Raw genomic sequence first — 18,372 nt, forward strand, 5'->3', positions numbered from 1 at the left:
AGCATACGTCACAGCAACAGCCGCGCTGTGATTGGCCGAGCGTTTCAGCCACTGTGCTGTGATTGGCCGATGGCCGCCGCGCTGTAATTGGCTGAAACGGCACAAACAGTGCTGTGATTGGCTGAGATACTCTGAGTGGTCGCGCTGCTATTGGCTAATGCGCGTTACCACTGCCGAGTATTTGTTTACTTTTATGAGTGTGATGAGATTTTCCTTCTCACTATAACATCGCCTTGCGTGTTACAGCTGATATGTGGTAAAAGCCTGCAGCCTATTTCGAAAGTGAACGTGTACGGCCAAGCGTGAAGGGAAGCCTATTGTCTCTTCTGTTGATTGACTCCCTTTGGCTTGCTCAGTTGGGCGTGAGGGGAAGGATATTGTTTCTGTGTATCTGGCATGCGCTGTTGCTCGCGCTTCATTGGGTGTTCCGCATTGTGGTTGAGAGCGCATTTTGTGGGAGAGGGCTGCTTGGGGTGCGAGGGGAAACTGCAGCAGCAGCGTACATGTCACAGCAAAAGCCTCGCTGTGATTGGCTAGGCGCCGCGAAACCGGTGATTGGCTGAAGCATTGCCAACAGGGCTGTGATTGGCTGGAGCGCGTCATGGCAGCTACGCTGTAGTTGGACCAGGCATTTGTTGCGCGGTGATTGGCTGATGCGTTGGTATTGACTGCCGAGTTTGTTTATGTTTGTCCCGGGTTGCCTTCCTCACTACAGCCGCGCTACGTGTCACAGCTGATGTGTATGATAGCGGTTGGCAAGCGTTGCGCGCTGTGATCTTTCTGGTTCCTGTCTCCCCTCCTGGTGTGTTTCAGTTGGTGTGTGGTGATTAGGTGTTGTTGCTGAATGAATATCTTAAGCTGCATATAATTTGTTGACAGCAGCATTGTATGGACGAGGTGCATTGGGGAGATCGCGCTGTGTTTGAAGTGGTCATACATTAGTTTGGGCTGATGGCTACACTTGGATTATGTTGTTGTGAGCTGATGTGATGTACTTTTTCTGTTAAGGTTTGAATGAAGATTACAACTGGTGGCTGGTTGACGGAGCGGTGCAGAGAATTTATCTTGAGTGTTGGGTTAGAACCTGTTGATTGTCTGTTCACAGTAGTTGATCTGTATAGCAGAAGTGTAATTTGATTGAGGTGTGGCCAGTTCTTAAATTCTGTTTTCAGGTGGTTCTATTAAATAAAAAAAACATTACTGAGTCTTCCCCACAGCTGGGGCCTTATTTATGAAGGCCTTGCGCCACCGGTGCGTCACTTTTTGTGACGCACCAGCGGCGTAAAATATGCGCCTTGTTGCGCCATATTTGAAAATTGACGCATCTAGGTATATGCGTCACTTTGTAAACCCCTGTGCCACATTATACCTGCGTCAGGTATAATGTATGCAGAGGGGGCGTTCCCCCGCAAAAAGCCTCGTAATAGTGACGCAGTGAAATCTATGAGATTTCACTGCGTCACTTTTAGGATGCTGTTGCGTCAAAATCTTGCGCCTGCCTCACAGCAGGCATAAGACTGACGCAAGCCCTTTCACATGGGGCTTTCCCCATGTGAAAGGACACATTGCTGGAGTTGCGTCACTTTTGTGACACACTCCAGCAATGCGTCACTTTTGCGCTTACAGATACGTCAGAAATACTGACGTATCTGTAAGTCCTTGCGACATGATGCGTCATACATTAAATATGACGCATCATTGGTGTCGCAAGGAGTGCCCAGTGAAAAGTGACGCATCGCTGTTTTCACGCAGCGATGCGTCACTTTTCATAAATGAGGCCCCTGATATTTTGTGTGTGTACAAATAAGCATTTTTAAACACCCAGTCAATTGTAGGTGTTTCTACTCCTGCCAGTCTAAATATTTTTATCGCTACTTTCACAAAGCACATTTTTCTGCCCCAATTAAAAAGTGTATGCAGGTAAATTACAAGATATATTAATTTAAGTAGGAACTTCTGTTTATTTGTTGCGGACAATTTTAATTAGGTAAGTATTTTAAATCATGGATAATTATTATCCAAAGAAGAAGAAAATGTTTTTCTGCTATCAGAAAATGAAAAATTTATTTAAAAAGGTTAAAAAGGTTGTTGCTACATGTGAGCAAATTAATGAATAAACAGGTGAATAATGAAGTAACTAGTAAGCATAATAAAAATACAGATGCTAAAAATTCAGTTTTAAAGGACATATATTTTGAAATTACACCTCCCCCAAAAGAAATAATTTTTAATGAAGATTCGACTCCCAAGTCAGCAAATATAAATAATAAACCTGTCAGAGTAGAATTAATTGATCATTGTAAAAATTATGTTGTAAATACAGATCAGGACAGAAATTCAAGCAGATCCCCAGAACAGATTAATGTAACGCCAAGAGTCCCAGTTCAGATTAATGGAGTCCCAGCCCAGACCCCTTCTCAAGGTGTCACAACAGAAAGGTATGATGAGATGCCTAGTACTTCTGGAATTAATATTCCTGGTTATGTAAATTCTACAAATGATTTAATTGAGCAGTTAACTAGAAACATGGAAGCAGTGACAGTTCCTGTGGTAATTGGACTTGATCTCTCAGTGCTTAAAAAAGATGAAACTAGTCCCACAGCTTTAATGGTCCCATTGAATTCTGAAATTCAAAATTTTGCTGAAAAACTTTATTCTAATGTACCTGAAAATGAGCTAGTAATGATTCCAACTCAGCAAGAGAGAGTGATGACTTTAGCTTCAGCTAGTGAGGACTCTGACGTTGATCTGATTTACCTGACACAGCCTGATGTGTACAAATTACTGGATGTTGCAAAATTAAAAAGTGATTTAGAAGAATTAATAAATGATACAATCAGTACAGACAGATTAAAAACATATCAGGATGATGAAGACATTGAAGGCTTGAGCAATACAGGTAGGATTGCCCCTGCCCATATAAAAGATTTAATTTGGGCTTTGAGAAAATGGGGTAATCTGAATAAATGGAAAACAAAACGGACGAAGAAAAAGGAGAAGGAAAAAGCGTATTTAGCTGTTGTAAGAGAGTGTAAAAATCCACAGATGCAGAATGAGATAAATGAGCAGCAACAGCTGCTGAATCAACAGCTACAAATACAGCAACAGGAGGTGATTCAGCAGAATGAGATACCTCCGCCGCCATTTCCAAATTATGTTAATGAGTAGAAATACAATACAGATACAGGATTCAGTGGAGACCAGGAAAACAGACCAAATCCAGTTAAAATTGCAAACAAGCAGGGAAACTCATTTCCTAATGTTCCACAGTACAAGATGAAGTCAGAAACAATTGAAAGAGTTATTCCTGTTATTGAAAAATTTATTCAGCAGGGTGTCCTAAAAGAGATTGAGAACAGTCTTTGTAACTCTCCAGATATGGGTATTAGAAAGCCAGATGAAAGGTACAGAATAGTACAGGACCCTTGTTATCCTATTGTGCCCAACCCAGCAGAGATCTTTTGTCAGATACCACATGATGCTGAGTGGTATTGGGTCCCAATGCACCCAGAGAGTCAAATAATTTTTGCTTTCAGGTTCCAAGAGAGAATTCCCAGTCAGGTAATGGAGTCCCCAAAGACTCAAATACAGGTAAGAATGTTCCTAGGCATGGTTGGTTACTGTTGCCAATGGATTAGTGGTTTCTCAGTAATTATGAGGCCATTGTAAAGACTGACAAAAGCAGATATAAGAGACCCAATTGTCCTGACAGAAATTAAACTTGAAGCCATAGAGCAATTTAAAAAGAGTTTGAGTGAAACTCCTGTGCTTGGCATGCCAGACTTTAACAAAGAAATTAAGCTTCCTGACCAAATAGCAGTGATAAAATATGTTGCAAATGGAGAGAAAAATAATTATGTCTCAAAGGGCAATGAGCACGCAGGTACCATTGTTAAGTTTTGTGCTCAGGAGTGGGTTGCAATCAATGGGGAAAAATTCAATGAACGTGTTTCAAGCATCCTCATACTAATCTTTGCAATTCAGACATGGCAAGAATTAAAACAATTACAAGATGAGGCACATGATGAGGAGAAAAACACATGGCTCAAAGAAAGTTTCAGACAGCAAGAGGAAGATGAAATTTGGGTTTACAAAGATGACAGACCTGTTATGCCCAATTGCATGATTGCTGACATGGCACGGATGTACCATGGTCCAATTGAGAGTTTGGGTACCATAGGCCGGGAGGGTGGTTCATTTACAAATATTCAAATAGATCTTTTTGAAATGCCCCAACATAACAAATTGAGATATGTCCTAGTCATCATTTGTTTATTTTCAAAATGGGTAGAAGCTTTTCCAATAAGAAAAAATGATACGATTTCTGTATTCCATCAGTTGGGAACAGATGTGGAAAAGAAGCAGGCTCATAATCTATTGCCAGGAGACTTGGTCAGGACAAAGGTTCATCGGAGGAAGAACTGTTTGGTACCCAGGTGGCAGAAAGCAAGGCAAGTGATTTCAGTCACGACAAATTCTGTAAAGTGCAGGGGTCTGAAAAGGTGGGTGCATGCAAATCATACCCTTTGTGTACCTGCACCTGATAACCCTGATGAAGATAGTGAAGACACTGCAACTGATTCAGACTCTGAAGAAGAAAGTTCTGAAGAAAATCCAGATCTTGAAGATCGACAAGGTGGTCGACATCTGGATGATGATGTCAATGTGAATGAAACATTGAATGAAAAAGATCTAGAGATTGTGATTCTAGATTCAGAAAATGATGAAAATCTGCCAGAAAAAGAATCTCAAGCAGAGAGAGAAGATTCTGAAGCAGGAAAAGTTCGGAAGCAGAAAATTCTGAGCAAAAAGACAATGAAGTCCAGAAGAGTATTGAAAAGCAGAAGAGTAGCTCTGAATGCGGGAACAAGAATACTGAAACTGGGAAGCTAAAGGTGATCTCTGAAGAAGAGGAAGAATTACCAAGTACCAGTTGTAAGGATGATGTTCCTAACGGAGTGAAGCTGCCGAGTAAAGAAGTTCCGAGGTACAGATTTGAAGTCTCAGAAAATGATACAGACGGGAGTGATGAAGAGTCTGAAATAAGAACATTCAGAGGAAGGGCTTGGAAAGCTAAATATATTGAAATCAAGCCTAAGAAGAAACTCTTGAGAAAAGGTGATGTCTGGCCTAAAGAAGATTTGAAGTTCAAATTCATGAATAAATTGAAAGAACAAGTCAATGAAGTTTCAAATCAGAAGAGTGATTCAGACAAAAAAGAGCAAGCTGTAGAAAAAATTGAAATGATTACCAAGAAAAGCAAAAGACCATTGAGAGCAAATGAAAAATACAAAGTCTCCAGAATGGGCCTACATAAATATCGCTCCAGTAGTTGAGGAGCGCAGTAGCAGTCAGATGGACTTGGAAGAAAATGGTGACAATGACTAGGTTTAGTTTTCTTTAAGTTGAGGTTTATTTTTGGCATAAGGCTGAAGAAATTATGTTAGGGTGACACAAGGTCAAAGAAATTGTGTTAGCTGGAAACGCTTTTATGTAAGACGCAAGGTCGAAGAAAACATGTTTTAGAATTTTTTTAAAAAAGAGGGGTGTATACTAAACTATATACTAATTCTTCAAAAAAAAATTCAAAAATTTCAGTTTTTGTTTTTGTTTTGTTTTATACTACTTAGATTGATATTTGTTTTGTTGGTGCAATTCAAAATGTAGTTATGCAATTTAAAACTTAGTTACCTATAAATTCATTGGGGATTGGGGATTCAAAGGTGGGAAGGATCCAACTTAGCTAAATAAAGAAAGGGTAAAGGATATAGGATTAGTAGGATGAGAGACTCAATACTCATTATGAGAGTTGCAGAAATATAGATGAAATTAGAGTTTACATACTAATCCTGAGAAAGCCTGAAACATGTTCAATAAGATCAAATTTTTTAAGTAAAATTTTTGGATTTTGTTTGGTGATTTTGAAATCACCAGATGAGGGAGTTGATGGAGCGAGCATCAGAAATGATTTTATTCTGGCTCGTGATATAAAACTCTCATAACTTGAATTAACATATTAATGAGTTATTGCATGGTTTGTTGTATTAAACCAATCTAGAGTAAAATTCCATATCATTACATGGGACTAATGTGCTTTATGTTGCATTTGCAAGTTTGTTTAATAATTCATAACTAATGTTGTTTTGTCTGTCCTATTGACTTTGTCAACATTAATGCGGCTGAATAATTAATGGCATGTGCTCATTTTATATGTGCTTTTGTCTATGTTGTGTCTGTTTATCTTTTTCAGATATATGAAGAATCCTGCTGGACACTATGAAGAATGGTAGATTTTAAATGTGCTGCTTTTCTGTGTGCTTCTGCTAGGTGACTTATACTAATGGGTTAACATTAGCTATGTAGGTTAGAAACAGAATGACTTTCATTACCTGAATTAATTATTGTTTTGTGTTTGTTTAAATAATAGTTTTCTGAAAAAGTGACGCGAGCTAAAAGTGGCGCAGTGACACAAGCAAAAGTGGTGCAGAAAATTGATGCTTTCTGAAAAGAGGCCTGCTGATGAAAAGCCACACGAGAAAAACTTATTTTGAAAAAGATGAGAAGCCTATGAACTATCATTGTGAAAAGTTTTTGAAAAGAACTGCAAAAGGCGACTCTGTGGAAAGGTTTGCTAATGTGCCACGAGAAGCTCAGAACGGACAGGCTCAAGGCCAGGAATGTGAGTCGCGGAATTTTTGTGCACTACATGAACAATCTTTGCTACAAAATGTAGCAGCCTAAGGAAGTGCTGCCAAGACTCTGTGCATGAACAATGGCTTTGTGTAAAAGCCTGGACTTGAGGTGGAAGATGTCACAATTTACTGTGGCGTGAGGTGGTTCAGCCAATGGGGAGCCAGAATTCAGCTGATGGTATGTGAAATTAGTTAGTTTAGCCATAGTTTTAGGGTATAAGAACAGGCTCTAGGAGCAGATTTTTGGCTTACGCTTCTTGATTCCAGAGGGACGTGTTCTGCTGTTCGATGAATACACGTAAGGAAAGGTGACTTTAAAAGACTTTGTTTTCAGGCGATGAGGGTAGAGACAGAGAGTTAGTTAGGGTTTGGAAATGCTCTTTTTCACATATTTCTGCTAATGAATAATATTTTCCTGAATTAAGCTCTCTTTATAAATTCTGAATAAAACTTTCTTATGACTTTTTAAAAATGTTTGCTTAATAAAGTTCCAAAACCTAAGTTTTCTTGAATATGTTTGAATAAACTTTTAAAATGACAAGCTGGTCTTGTTTATTGTAGATAGTTTAAACAACATATCAGATCCATTCGCCTCATGATTCAGCTGCTCTGTTATTTTATGGGCCTGGTATTGATTGGTAAGTTTGGTGGTAGATAGTGACATCATTTATGCAGAATTTTAGTAGGAGCGCTGGATCAGTTCCCATCGTCAAAAAGAACTCACAACACCATTGGTAATGACAAAAAGACACAGAACAAGTTTATTTCTGATCAGTTTGTAACAATTTGAACTACTTTACACAATTTCCATTACTCTGCTTCATTACACAAGCACTGCGCTGTCATGTCCTTTGTGCTCTATATGATAAATAAACACTTATTGTAGCACAACGTCAATCTGTACATTCACAACTATTAGTAATATGGCTTAAAAAACATATTTCCCGGGCTTCTAGAAATGAGAGATTGCTGTCACTAAGGCTAAAGACTTGTGTTGTGCAGTAAGGGTGACAGAATACTAGCATAGAGTTTCAAGTGCTATAACAAGGCTTCAAGAAAATGGAACAAGTGGTTAATATATCTACTTGGACCTGAAGCAACTTGACAAACAGGTTACAATGTCGAGATTTTTCATTCCATATATGGATGACTGGGTTAAAATTTAGGACTTCATACAGTAAGGGGAATATTTATCAAAAAGTCATGCAGCGCAGTGCAGTGCAGCAAGCCGCCTTGCTGATCTTCACTGCATGGCAGAAAAAAGGGCAGAAATGCATTTTCTTTGACATAATATGGCGCATTCCTGTCCTTTCCCCGCGCTGACACAAAACGAGCTGCCTAGTGGCAACGCAGGCACCCTTACACCATGGTGCCAGGATTCCTGCTTTGTAAGCAGGATTGTTTTTGAGCAGGAAGGGATACCTTCCTACACAAAAACAATCCTGTGAGTTTCCAGTTTCTGTGTGTGCTGCAGAATGCAGCACATATAGAAAGAGGTAAAAAGGAGAAATAAAGATATTTTTCCTTGTTATGCCTCCCCTGGGAATTGCAAGCATTTTGACACATTCCCAGTCCACGAGTAATGGCGAATTTGGGAATATGCCAAAATCCATTGGTGTTGCATGGGAACCCCCAAACACTACCCATGGAATGTGTCCCTGGGCAGAGCAAAGCAATTGCGCTGAATGCGTTACTCTAGATTCATCAAGCCACTCACAGCCATGCAAAGTGGCCTTGCGTGGCTTGATAAATCTTGCTTAGTAGTTGTGTCGTTTTTGGTCCCCTTTACTTTGTGCAAGGGCGACGCAAATACTTGATACATTTGCCCCTAACAACACATGGTAACAGCACAATTACTTACCCAAAAGGCCTTCAAATGGATGAAGCCTATTGGTAGTCCCAGGCCCCTGACTGTGGAATCGCCTGAATCCAATACATAGAGCATAACAAAATCAATCTACCGACGTTTCAGGAAAAGCCTTAAAACCTTAAAGTCGCACTTGAGTACAACTGGGGTCAACAAAATAGGGGTCCTGAAAACAGAATATTTGATCAAGATCCCTACTCCTTAACTGGAGTCTAGCTCCCATCTTACGGTTTATAAACTATGTATTAAAAAAAGTCTTGTAGGGGACCAAAAACAGAATACATCGCTTTTGAAAACTTTTATAAACATATAGATAAATGGTTAAGACTGCAAGATTATTCGTAATATTTTTATGTGAATTAAGCTGGCCTTATTATGATGTACTTTGCATGGAGTGAATCTTAGTGTGATGCAGATTTATTTGAAGATGTTGGGAAACCCTTTTTGGGCAGCTGTGCGCTTTACAAAAACAATGAAAAAATGAAACAATGAAAAAAAAGGTAGAGGTGTAAACGTTGCCTTTAAGCTAGGAGAGTGATGCTCTCAACTGACCAATATTTATCGCTTATAATTTTTTTAATTGAAACGGGGAATATGTCTTCCCATAATATGTATTGATTGCCTGAGAATGCACAGTATCAAATGTTCTAGGACTTTCTCCTTTGAGTAGGACATACATGTTCCAGTCCAAAGCATGGCACATTGAACAAATCATAAATTTCATTAAGGACAGTGATATGATGGTTATGGTAAAATAATAAGTATCTGATTTCATTTGTTGAGTGTCGAATCCAACCAATTTGATATCTAATGGTATAGCTCGAATTCAAGTGGAAGGTTTTTTCTATTTATTTATTCGGTTCGGTTGGGTTCAAAGCAGTGTCCATATTAGCAATTTGCCTTGTGTACATAATACATATGGCGATATACACTAGGCCTTCATTACAGAAGCCATGGCACTCATGATGTGGTAATACAGCACCATAAAAAACCAATGCTGCAGGGTGCACACATTTTTATCTTACTAGTACAAGTCTGATCCTCAGACATCGGAAATAACTGCGGGAGTGAGAGTTTCTCTGCCAAATTCCACATTTGCCCCAGTCCTTGGTCATTTTCCTCACACAGATTTAAATTTTTTTCCAGGAAAAGAAATCGGGAGGGTAATTTTCCTGCAAAATTTGTGATCTTAAATCAGCCGTAACTCACAATACCGATCAAATTTCATAATTAGGGCACAGTAGTTTAACATTTATTACAATGACACATGAAAGGGCTATGCAAATTTTGTGCCAAAGTCAAATTATTTCAAGGAATATTACACAGCAAAATACAGAGAGAATAAACATATTTTACCATATGTCAAATTATCAGACTTTTAATGTTATAAAATTACCTATCCCTGTTTCAATATTTCATGTTAATGTTCGATTACAGGTAGTAAACTGTCTCCACAATTGCTCCTCATCTGTAACATTAGTATATATTTAGGTGGGCTGCCACTTTGCGTTTTTCCCTTCATTAGCAATGAAAATGTCAACAGCGTGCTCAGACACAATTCTAATTAAGCTACATTGCATAACAGAATACCAAAGTTGTTGTTAACAAATTGTACACTTTAAAATAAATTGTTGGGTTTTTCATGGTGCACATCAATTATATATGTTTTTTAAAAATAACTTCAAAGGGAAACTTTGCCAATGACCAAACAACATATATTCACGAATGGTGCCCTAAAATGCCACACAATATTCCTGTAATCTCTTAAATTCAATTTCTTTGACATATTTCAGAGAATATCTGCAAAATGATAAGGTTATTACCTCACACTAAGACGTTTTATTTGAACTCATTATGATTTCACACATATAAACAAATCTACTTTTTATCTTAACTTACAAAAAATGTTTGCATATGGCATAAAAATATTCCATGCATTGAAGATGTTTAGGACTGAAATAAAACCATATTTGTCTTTATGCAATGAAACATGCAAAACCTGACACTGACGCGTAGGCATATTGCCCTGCTAAACATGACATTTTAATGATAACAGTGAGGCAGGAAATACACAATTGAATTACTAAGTGACCTACACATAAGCCATTGCTTAAAGAAGGACAATTAAACACGTTACATAAAAGAAAACGTTCTATTTGTTAGCTTTATCTTCCCTCTTTTTGGTCTTCTCGATAACCGTCCGTTTTATGGAAAAATGTAGATTCCCTTTTTGGTATCACATGTTGAGCCTGAATCCATTATTATAAATCTGTTGTTTGGAGTTAATATTTAACTATATATTATTACTTTTTTAAATCACATTTTAAAAATGTTGGAGTCGATCTCACATCAATTCACACATGCCCCTTTCAATGTGTACCCATTGTTTGCTTTGATTCTTGTTATTACATATTATTTTAAGGTTTACCTTCGGAGAATGTATGCACTTTGCAATATTGCTAAATTGCAGGGTTTTTAAACAATCTAGACAAAGACATTTGTTAGGATATTTTAATGTAATTCTATCTTGGGAACATTGTCTCAAATGAAGCGAGGCAGCAAACGTGATTTGCTTATGTGTCTTCTTTAGAAGGTGTTGATCAATTTTCATAAGACTTCAGATACAAAAAATAATCACAATCAAGTAGAATGTTTTGAACCTAAAAGAAGCAGGCCATACTTCTTTGTGATTTGTTTTCATTTGCAAAGATATACAAAAAAATTATACTTGATAAATACCAATTTCCAAGTGTCAGGTATGTGGTTGCTGAATAATAACCAGATTGTTGTGTTAGTGATGAACCTAACCACTCTTTTTAAGTTTAATGCTTTATCGCTAACTCCCTACAGTACAAAAAGTAGCATATAATGAAATAATTTGCATTTTTTCTTCTTCCCTGAACATGATTTGGGAGCATTTGTTAAGGAAGAGACAGAAAATGTACCCCAAATCATGTGCCATCCCATATATCTAGCTGCTACTTCATATTCTGGTTGTAAGACCAGGTGAGAACTAAAGAGACTCATGCAGCCTTCTAAACAGAAAGAGCTCAATCCTCTGGTTCTATGTGACAGCCAATAATTTAATATATACTGTACAAATATTATTGATAAAAAATGTTCTGAGCCTGGTATTAAAAATGTCAAACCAATCTAAATTATTCAAAAGACATTCTGTGTAATATTAGATTACAAAAATAGTCTGTTAAGCACAGCCTTGGTATCATTCAGCATTTACAAGATATTCAAAAGGCCCATCATTGCATCTTTTCCAATACATTCTAACTGACAATTTGTCAATTAATTCTCATAGGTCAAGCATGGTTATGCCATTGGTTCACTTGAACAGCTGTGCTACACTCTCCAGTTGCTTTTATACAGGTCTTCGTTTCCTGTAACCAAAGTGCACGGTTGTTTCAAAAGCATAGCACTACACAAATCACTGCAACTAAAGCTAGAATAAAAACAAGAAAACAGTGGTGTGCGTAGAGCTTCTTATCCAAGTTCTAGAAGCCAGTCAAAGAGACTTGGTGAAGAGTCTGTGCTTTGCTCCTTCTGTTGGCAGAACTGGATGACTGCTTGAAAGATATCTCCCACCTTCCAGGCCTTCCGATGAGCAAGGTGCATGACATCTAGGAGCTAGAACAAAATGTGAAAGATAACAATCTTTAGTTTAGTTTTGGGTTAGTCAATTTGCTGTGCAGCACCTTCTAAAATGTTGCTAAGTAAGGACTGTACTTCTTTTTTTCCTTTTTAAAGGTGTTAACATTGGTTCTAAGAAAGATAATGGTATCGTTACAAAGAAAAACAAAGATTTAGTAAGTGATATTTGTCAGTGTATTTGTTTTCATTGACAAGTTTGGAAATTAAGCACAAGACGTATCTGTGCATCAAAATGTGTGCTTACATTTAACAATCATCAAACCCTATGGATTTCCATCACACACAAAAAATGAAAAGTAAGACACAAATTAACATAACCTCTTCATTTGCTCCTCATTTCAGTTGATTGGATTTAATTTAGACATACACTGTTGATAAAATAACATTGTTAGTTAAAAATATGAAATCACACATTTTTATCTTGTCAATGGATACATGTTCTTACATAGTTTCCTATTCCCCACCTTGTTTAAAGAATGATGCTATGGATTTGGAGTTAATCTATGCATATAGAGGAATACATATGTGACCCTGAAAAGTGATGTAGATATAGTAAATTAGGTCCAAACTATCTTTTTTTTTACATTCTTGCTAAATCTAAGGAAGGCTGTGTCCATTAGTATTGTGCAAAACTAAGATTCTGCGATTATTGAAAATGTGCTTATAATGTGCTTATTAGCCAGGTTTGTGTAGCTATTCTGTTAATCCCTCAGATTGCAGGGAAAATATGCAGGTTTTCTTGAACATGCTTTAAGTTAGATGCAAAGGAAATTGAGCTATGGATTGCTTGATCTAGAACTCTATCAGAAATCACTTGGCTAATCATGTCCAATCACAAGTTACTAGTTGGATGATAAGGCCTGTTTTGCAATCCAAAAAGCAACCGGTTCTTTTACTGTAAACATAATCTGATGGGGAGAATTTCCCTGGTCCAATTTTCCAAGTTTTTCTCAATTATTCTCCTTATTTTTCAACCTCTCTTGATTTCTGCCTAGCTTCACTATTGTTGGTGACAAACTGGAACAAATATATTTGGAATATTCTATTTTATAAAATGTGGTTCATGTGTCTGTTCATCCCTCTTTTGGTGGGCTCTCAATGGAATTTCATTTAAGACCTTTGCCTTTGTTGATTACATGGAATATGTTGCCTGTCCGGTGCCCTCTGACGGTGCTTTCACATAGGGCACACTACCATGGCACTGCTTTTTCTCTTCCTTAAATTTAGAGCTTGGAAGCTCATAATTCCTGTGCATAAAAGGGCCCAGGTTAAGCGAGGGATTTATCCTCAATGACTGGGAAGGGTATGCAACCTTTTTCACACATCAGTTACCAAGCATGAACTGTAAATTCCAAGTAATTATATATTATATATTTTTACTTTTACCACGCATCCATTACCATGTGGCACTTTATCGTGCAGTTATTTGTTTGTGTTGGAATACCATAATTTATGATATTTTAAAAAAGACTTCAGGTGCTGGTGGAGGTAAGGGAGATTTTTTTAGGTGAAAAATGGGTAGTGGTAAAAAGAGGTAATGGCGATTTTAAGGTTTAAGGTGGGTAAAGGTAAAGGGTGGTAAGGGTGAATTTAGGGTTAAGGGGATGATAGAGGTAAAGGTGATAGGGAATATTTAAAGGTTTATGGGTTGGAAGATGTAAAAGGAGGTAAAGATGGTTTTGGGGTTTAAGGTTAGGTAGAGGTATAAGGTTGTAAGGTTTGATGGTGGGTAGAGATAAATGCTTAAGAAGTGAGTAGAGATAAGGGTGATTGTAGAGGTTGGGGTGGTTAGAGATAAATGAAAGTAAAGGGCTGGAGTGTTAACCCCTCAAAAGGCAACACCACAAAAAGGGGACTTGAAGGGGTAACCACCCCAGAAAACATACATACACACACAGTAACACACCACAATCATACAAACGAGCCCAATATGTATGGTAAAAAAAGTGTATGTGTATATATATATATATATATATATATATATATATATATATATATATATATATATATATATATCTATGTCTATCTATGCCTCTATCTAGCTATCCATCTTTCTCTCTCTCGATATATATATATATATATATTACCTACTGGCGATAGCCAGTAGGTATATATAGTTAGGATTTTTTCTCTATGGAACTTTTGAAAATTCTATGCCTAATAACTTTGGCGTTTGTGGACGGAATTGGCTGAAATTTTCAGGAAAATGGCACATTTTGTTTCTGAGCAGCTCCTGGAAATTTGGGGGGGGTTCGTCAAGGGGGGGCTGAGAAAAAAGGGGGGTCCCAAAACACGTTTTTCCCATGTTAATTTCCATAGGGCGGTTGGCCTCACTTTTAGCCCGAACGGCTGAATGGATTTCCACGAAACTTGGCAAAATTGTAGGGACTGTTAGCCCGATGTGCATTTGCTAGGTCTCAATATATGTGCTTCAGTGGATTTTGAGAAATTAACGTTTAAAACAAGATATATATCTGTAACAGCGCTCCGGGCAGCGCTCCGGTTCGCGAACTTTTCGCGTATCGGAACTTTGCGAAGCGAAGCTGATTGGCTCTCCGGTGTCTGTCAACATTCTAAACAGTCCGGAGCGGCCGCCATCTTGTCTCTCGGTAGGATCGAGAGACAAGAGGAGGCCAAAACAAAGGGGGAAATGAAGGAAAGGGGGCAAGGTAGACCCCTTCTGACCCCCTAGGATTGATGAGGGGGATATTATAGAGCCACGCCGGGCCCCAAAAAAAAAAAAAAAAATTCCGATTTTTTTCGCCGTAGAGATGCGTCTTGGTTCGCGAACCGGGCAGCTAACCGGGCAGCTAACCGGGAAGCTAACCGGCAGTGTAACCCAAAAAAAAAAAAAAAAAAATCCGATTTTTTCGCCGTAGAGACGCGTCTTGGTACGCGAACCGGGCAGCTAACCGGGCAGCTAACCGGGAAGCTAACCGGCAGTGTAACCCAAAAAAAAAAAAAAAAAAATCCGATTTTTTCGCCGTAGAGACGCGTCTTGGTACGCGAACCGGGCAGCTAACCGGGAAGCTAACCGGCAGTGTAACGGGAGTCTGAGGAGTAGCTGATTGGCTGTCAATATTGTAAACAGTCCGGAGCGGCCGCCATCTTGTCTCTCGGTAGGATCGAGAGACAAGAGGAGGCCAAAACAAAGGGGGAAATGAAGGAAAGAGGGCAAGGTAGACCCCTTCTGACCCCCTAGGATTGATGAGGGGGATATTATAGAGCCACGCCGGGCCCAAAAAAAAAAAAAAAAAATCCGATTTTTTCGCCGTAGAGACGCGTCTTGGTACGCGAACCAGGCAGCTAACCGGGCAGCTAACCGGGAAGCTAACCGGCAGTGTAACCCCAAAAAAAAAAAAAAATCCGATTTTTTCGCCGTAGAGACGCGTCTTTGTACGCGAACCGGGCAGCTAACCGGGCAGCTAACCGGGAAGCTAACCGGCAGTGTAACGGGAGTCTGAGGAGTAGCTGATTGGCTGTCAATATTGTAAACAGTCCGGAGCGGCCGCCATCTTGTCTCTCGGTAGGATCGAGAGACAAGAGGAGGCCAAAACAAAGGGGGAAATGAAGGAAAGAGGGCAAGGTAGACTCCTTCTGACCCCCTAGGATTGATGAGGGGGATATTATAAAGCCACGCGGGGCCAAAAAAAAAACAAAAAAAAATCCGATTTTTTCGCCGTAGAGACGCGTCTTGGTACGCGAACTGGGCAGCTAACCGGGCAGCTAACCGGGAAGCTAACCGGCAGTGTAACGGGAGTCTGAGGAGAAGCTGATTGGCTGTTATCATTGTAAACAGTCTGGAGCGGCCGCCATCTTGTCTCTCTGTGGGATCGAGAGACAAGAGGTGGAAAAAAAAGGTGTAAATGAATGAAAGGGGTAAGGCAGACCCCTCCTGAACCCCTAGGATTGATGAGGGGGCTATTAAAGTTCCCTGGGGGGTGAAAAAAAAAATTGCGATTTTTCGCGGTAAAGGTGCTTCCTGGTACGTTAACCAGGCAGCTAACCGGCAGCGTAACGGGAGTCCGACATATTGTGTTTTTTGAACGTTTGTGATATGTGCACGTGTGGATTTTGTCTAATTAAGGTTAAAAAAATATATATATATCTTTAAGCGTGTTCTGGCGCGCTTACGTTTTGGGTTTGGTTTGCGCTGCAGAGACGATACGTCACGGTTATGCGATGCATCATGAGGCGTCTCACGGGCTACGTGATACGTCACTTAATAAAGAATATATTTTACAGCTATAGATATTAGCTTTTAAAAAACCAATGAAATTCACAGAAAAAACCATAGGTTATAGACCATATATAGTTAGGAATTTGCATTTACAAAACCTTGGAAATTCACTGAAAAAACCATAGGTTATAGACCATATATAGTTAGGGATTAGCATTTAAAAAACCTTATTTTATTTGCACAAAACCATTGAAATTCCATATATAGTTAGTTGCACTAACTATATATCGCGGACCCGCAATCCACTGCTAATGATGTCACATATTACATCATTCATGACATGGTCAGTGACATCACTGATGACATCACTGATGACATCTCAAATGACATCACTGATGACAACACCCAGTGACTGTATGTTTCTGTAAAGTTAAAATATGTCTTACATATTGAAGAATGAGTGGATGTATAAGTGTCTGGATGAAGGATTTAGTAGGTGCATGACTGACTGTATGAGAGAATGATTAAATGTGTCTCACTGAGTGCATGGGTTAGTGATTAAAGTGTCTTAATTTGGCAATCATTATTTATGTTCTTCTGTAAACTGCTGCATGTTTAAATCAGTAGCTATATCAGTAACTATATGGGTTATTGAATGGTTGCCCAAGTATTTGTATGGGAGACTGAGTATGTGTGTGGGTGGCTGGGAGGTGTATAACTCTGTGCATAGATGTGTGAGCAGTTGATTCCCTAGGTGTATGGGTTCAAAAGTGCATGTAGAAACAGCTGTATGGACAGTTGACTGTGTGCATGAGTATATTGGTGAGTGAATGGATATCTCAGTTCTACATGTCAAAGTAAGTACATATGTAAAACACACTCCATGTGAGAGTTGACATATATAAATAACTGAACATAAGAGCCAGTGAATGTGAGAGTGGCTGTATGAATCATTGTGAACTTGTATCAAGGATTGTATACGAGAGTAAATATGTGTTAGTATATGTTTGAATAAGTAAGGTGTGTATAACTGTATAGTTAAGGAAATGGAGATGTGATTGATTCTTTGCATGACTGACTAGGTGTGTGAGTAACTCCATGGATGTGTGACAGTCTGTGAATGCCTGTTTACACTGAGTGTATCTAAGGTTATATTAGAGTCTGAAGATGTATTATCACATAAATGATATCATCAGTGATGTAATCAGTAATGTCAAATGAGATGTCAGTGATGTCATCAGTGATGTCATTTGAGATGTCATCAGTGATGTCATCAGTGATGTCATTTGAGATGTCATCAGTGATGTCATCAGTGATGTCACTGACCATGTCATGAATGATGTAATATGTGACATCCTTAGCAGTGGATTGCGGGTCCGCGATATATAGTTAGTGCAACTAACTATATATGGAATTTCAATGGTTTTGTGCAAATAAAATAAGGTTTTTTAAATGCTAATCCCTAACTATATATGGTCTATAACCTATGGTTTTTTCAGTGAATTTTCAAGGTTTTGTAAATGCAAATTCCTAACTATATATGGTCTATAACCTATGGTTTTTTCTGTGAATATATATATATATATATATATATATATATATATATATATATATATATATATATATATATATATATATATATTCCACAATTAATCCCAACACGCATCCACTTGTCAAAAACAGATGGGCACGGACTCCAGTGGCATTCGTGTACTTGCTTTATTCCTCGCAACAACTTGCCATTATGGGTTTCGGTCACCACACGTGACCGTGATCACATGGTAAACTCTCTGCAAATCAGTAATTTTAACCCTTAGTGTCACTTGGTGTGCCAGTTGATAGGCATAAAAACAGACTTCAATTTCATCAATGTGTTGTCAACAACCTCAGCATTACCTGAACTGCATTTTTAACAATATTTACAATATAAGCTTTGAGGTAATACGCTTTGTTATTTTTTTACAAAGTAC

General features: G+C 38.5%; 1 protein-coding gene across 1 annotated transcript in view; it reads right to left on the reverse strand.

The window, feature by feature from the left end:
* Positions 1–7,427: 7,427 nt before the first annotated feature.
* The window catches only part of SPHKAP (SPHK1 interactor, AKAP domain containing), a 1,527,314-nt gene continuing 1,516,369 nt past the window's right edge, over positions 7,428–18,372 (reverse strand). The window contains exon 12 of the mRNA XM_086943759.1: positions 7,428–12,198. Coding sequence (XP_086799885.1) covers positions 12,055–12,198 — 144 coding nt within the window. The 3' untranslated portion in view covers positions 7,428–12,054. The remainder of the gene's footprint in view (positions 12,199–18,372) is intronic.

The sequence above is a fragment of the Lissotriton vulgaris genome, chromosome 11, assembly GCF_964263255.1.
Source record: "Lissotriton vulgaris chromosome 11, aLisVul1.2, whole genome shotgun sequence".
Taxonomy (NCBI): domain Eukaryota; kingdom Metazoa; phylum Chordata; class Amphibia; order Caudata; family Salamandridae; genus Lissotriton; species Lissotriton vulgaris.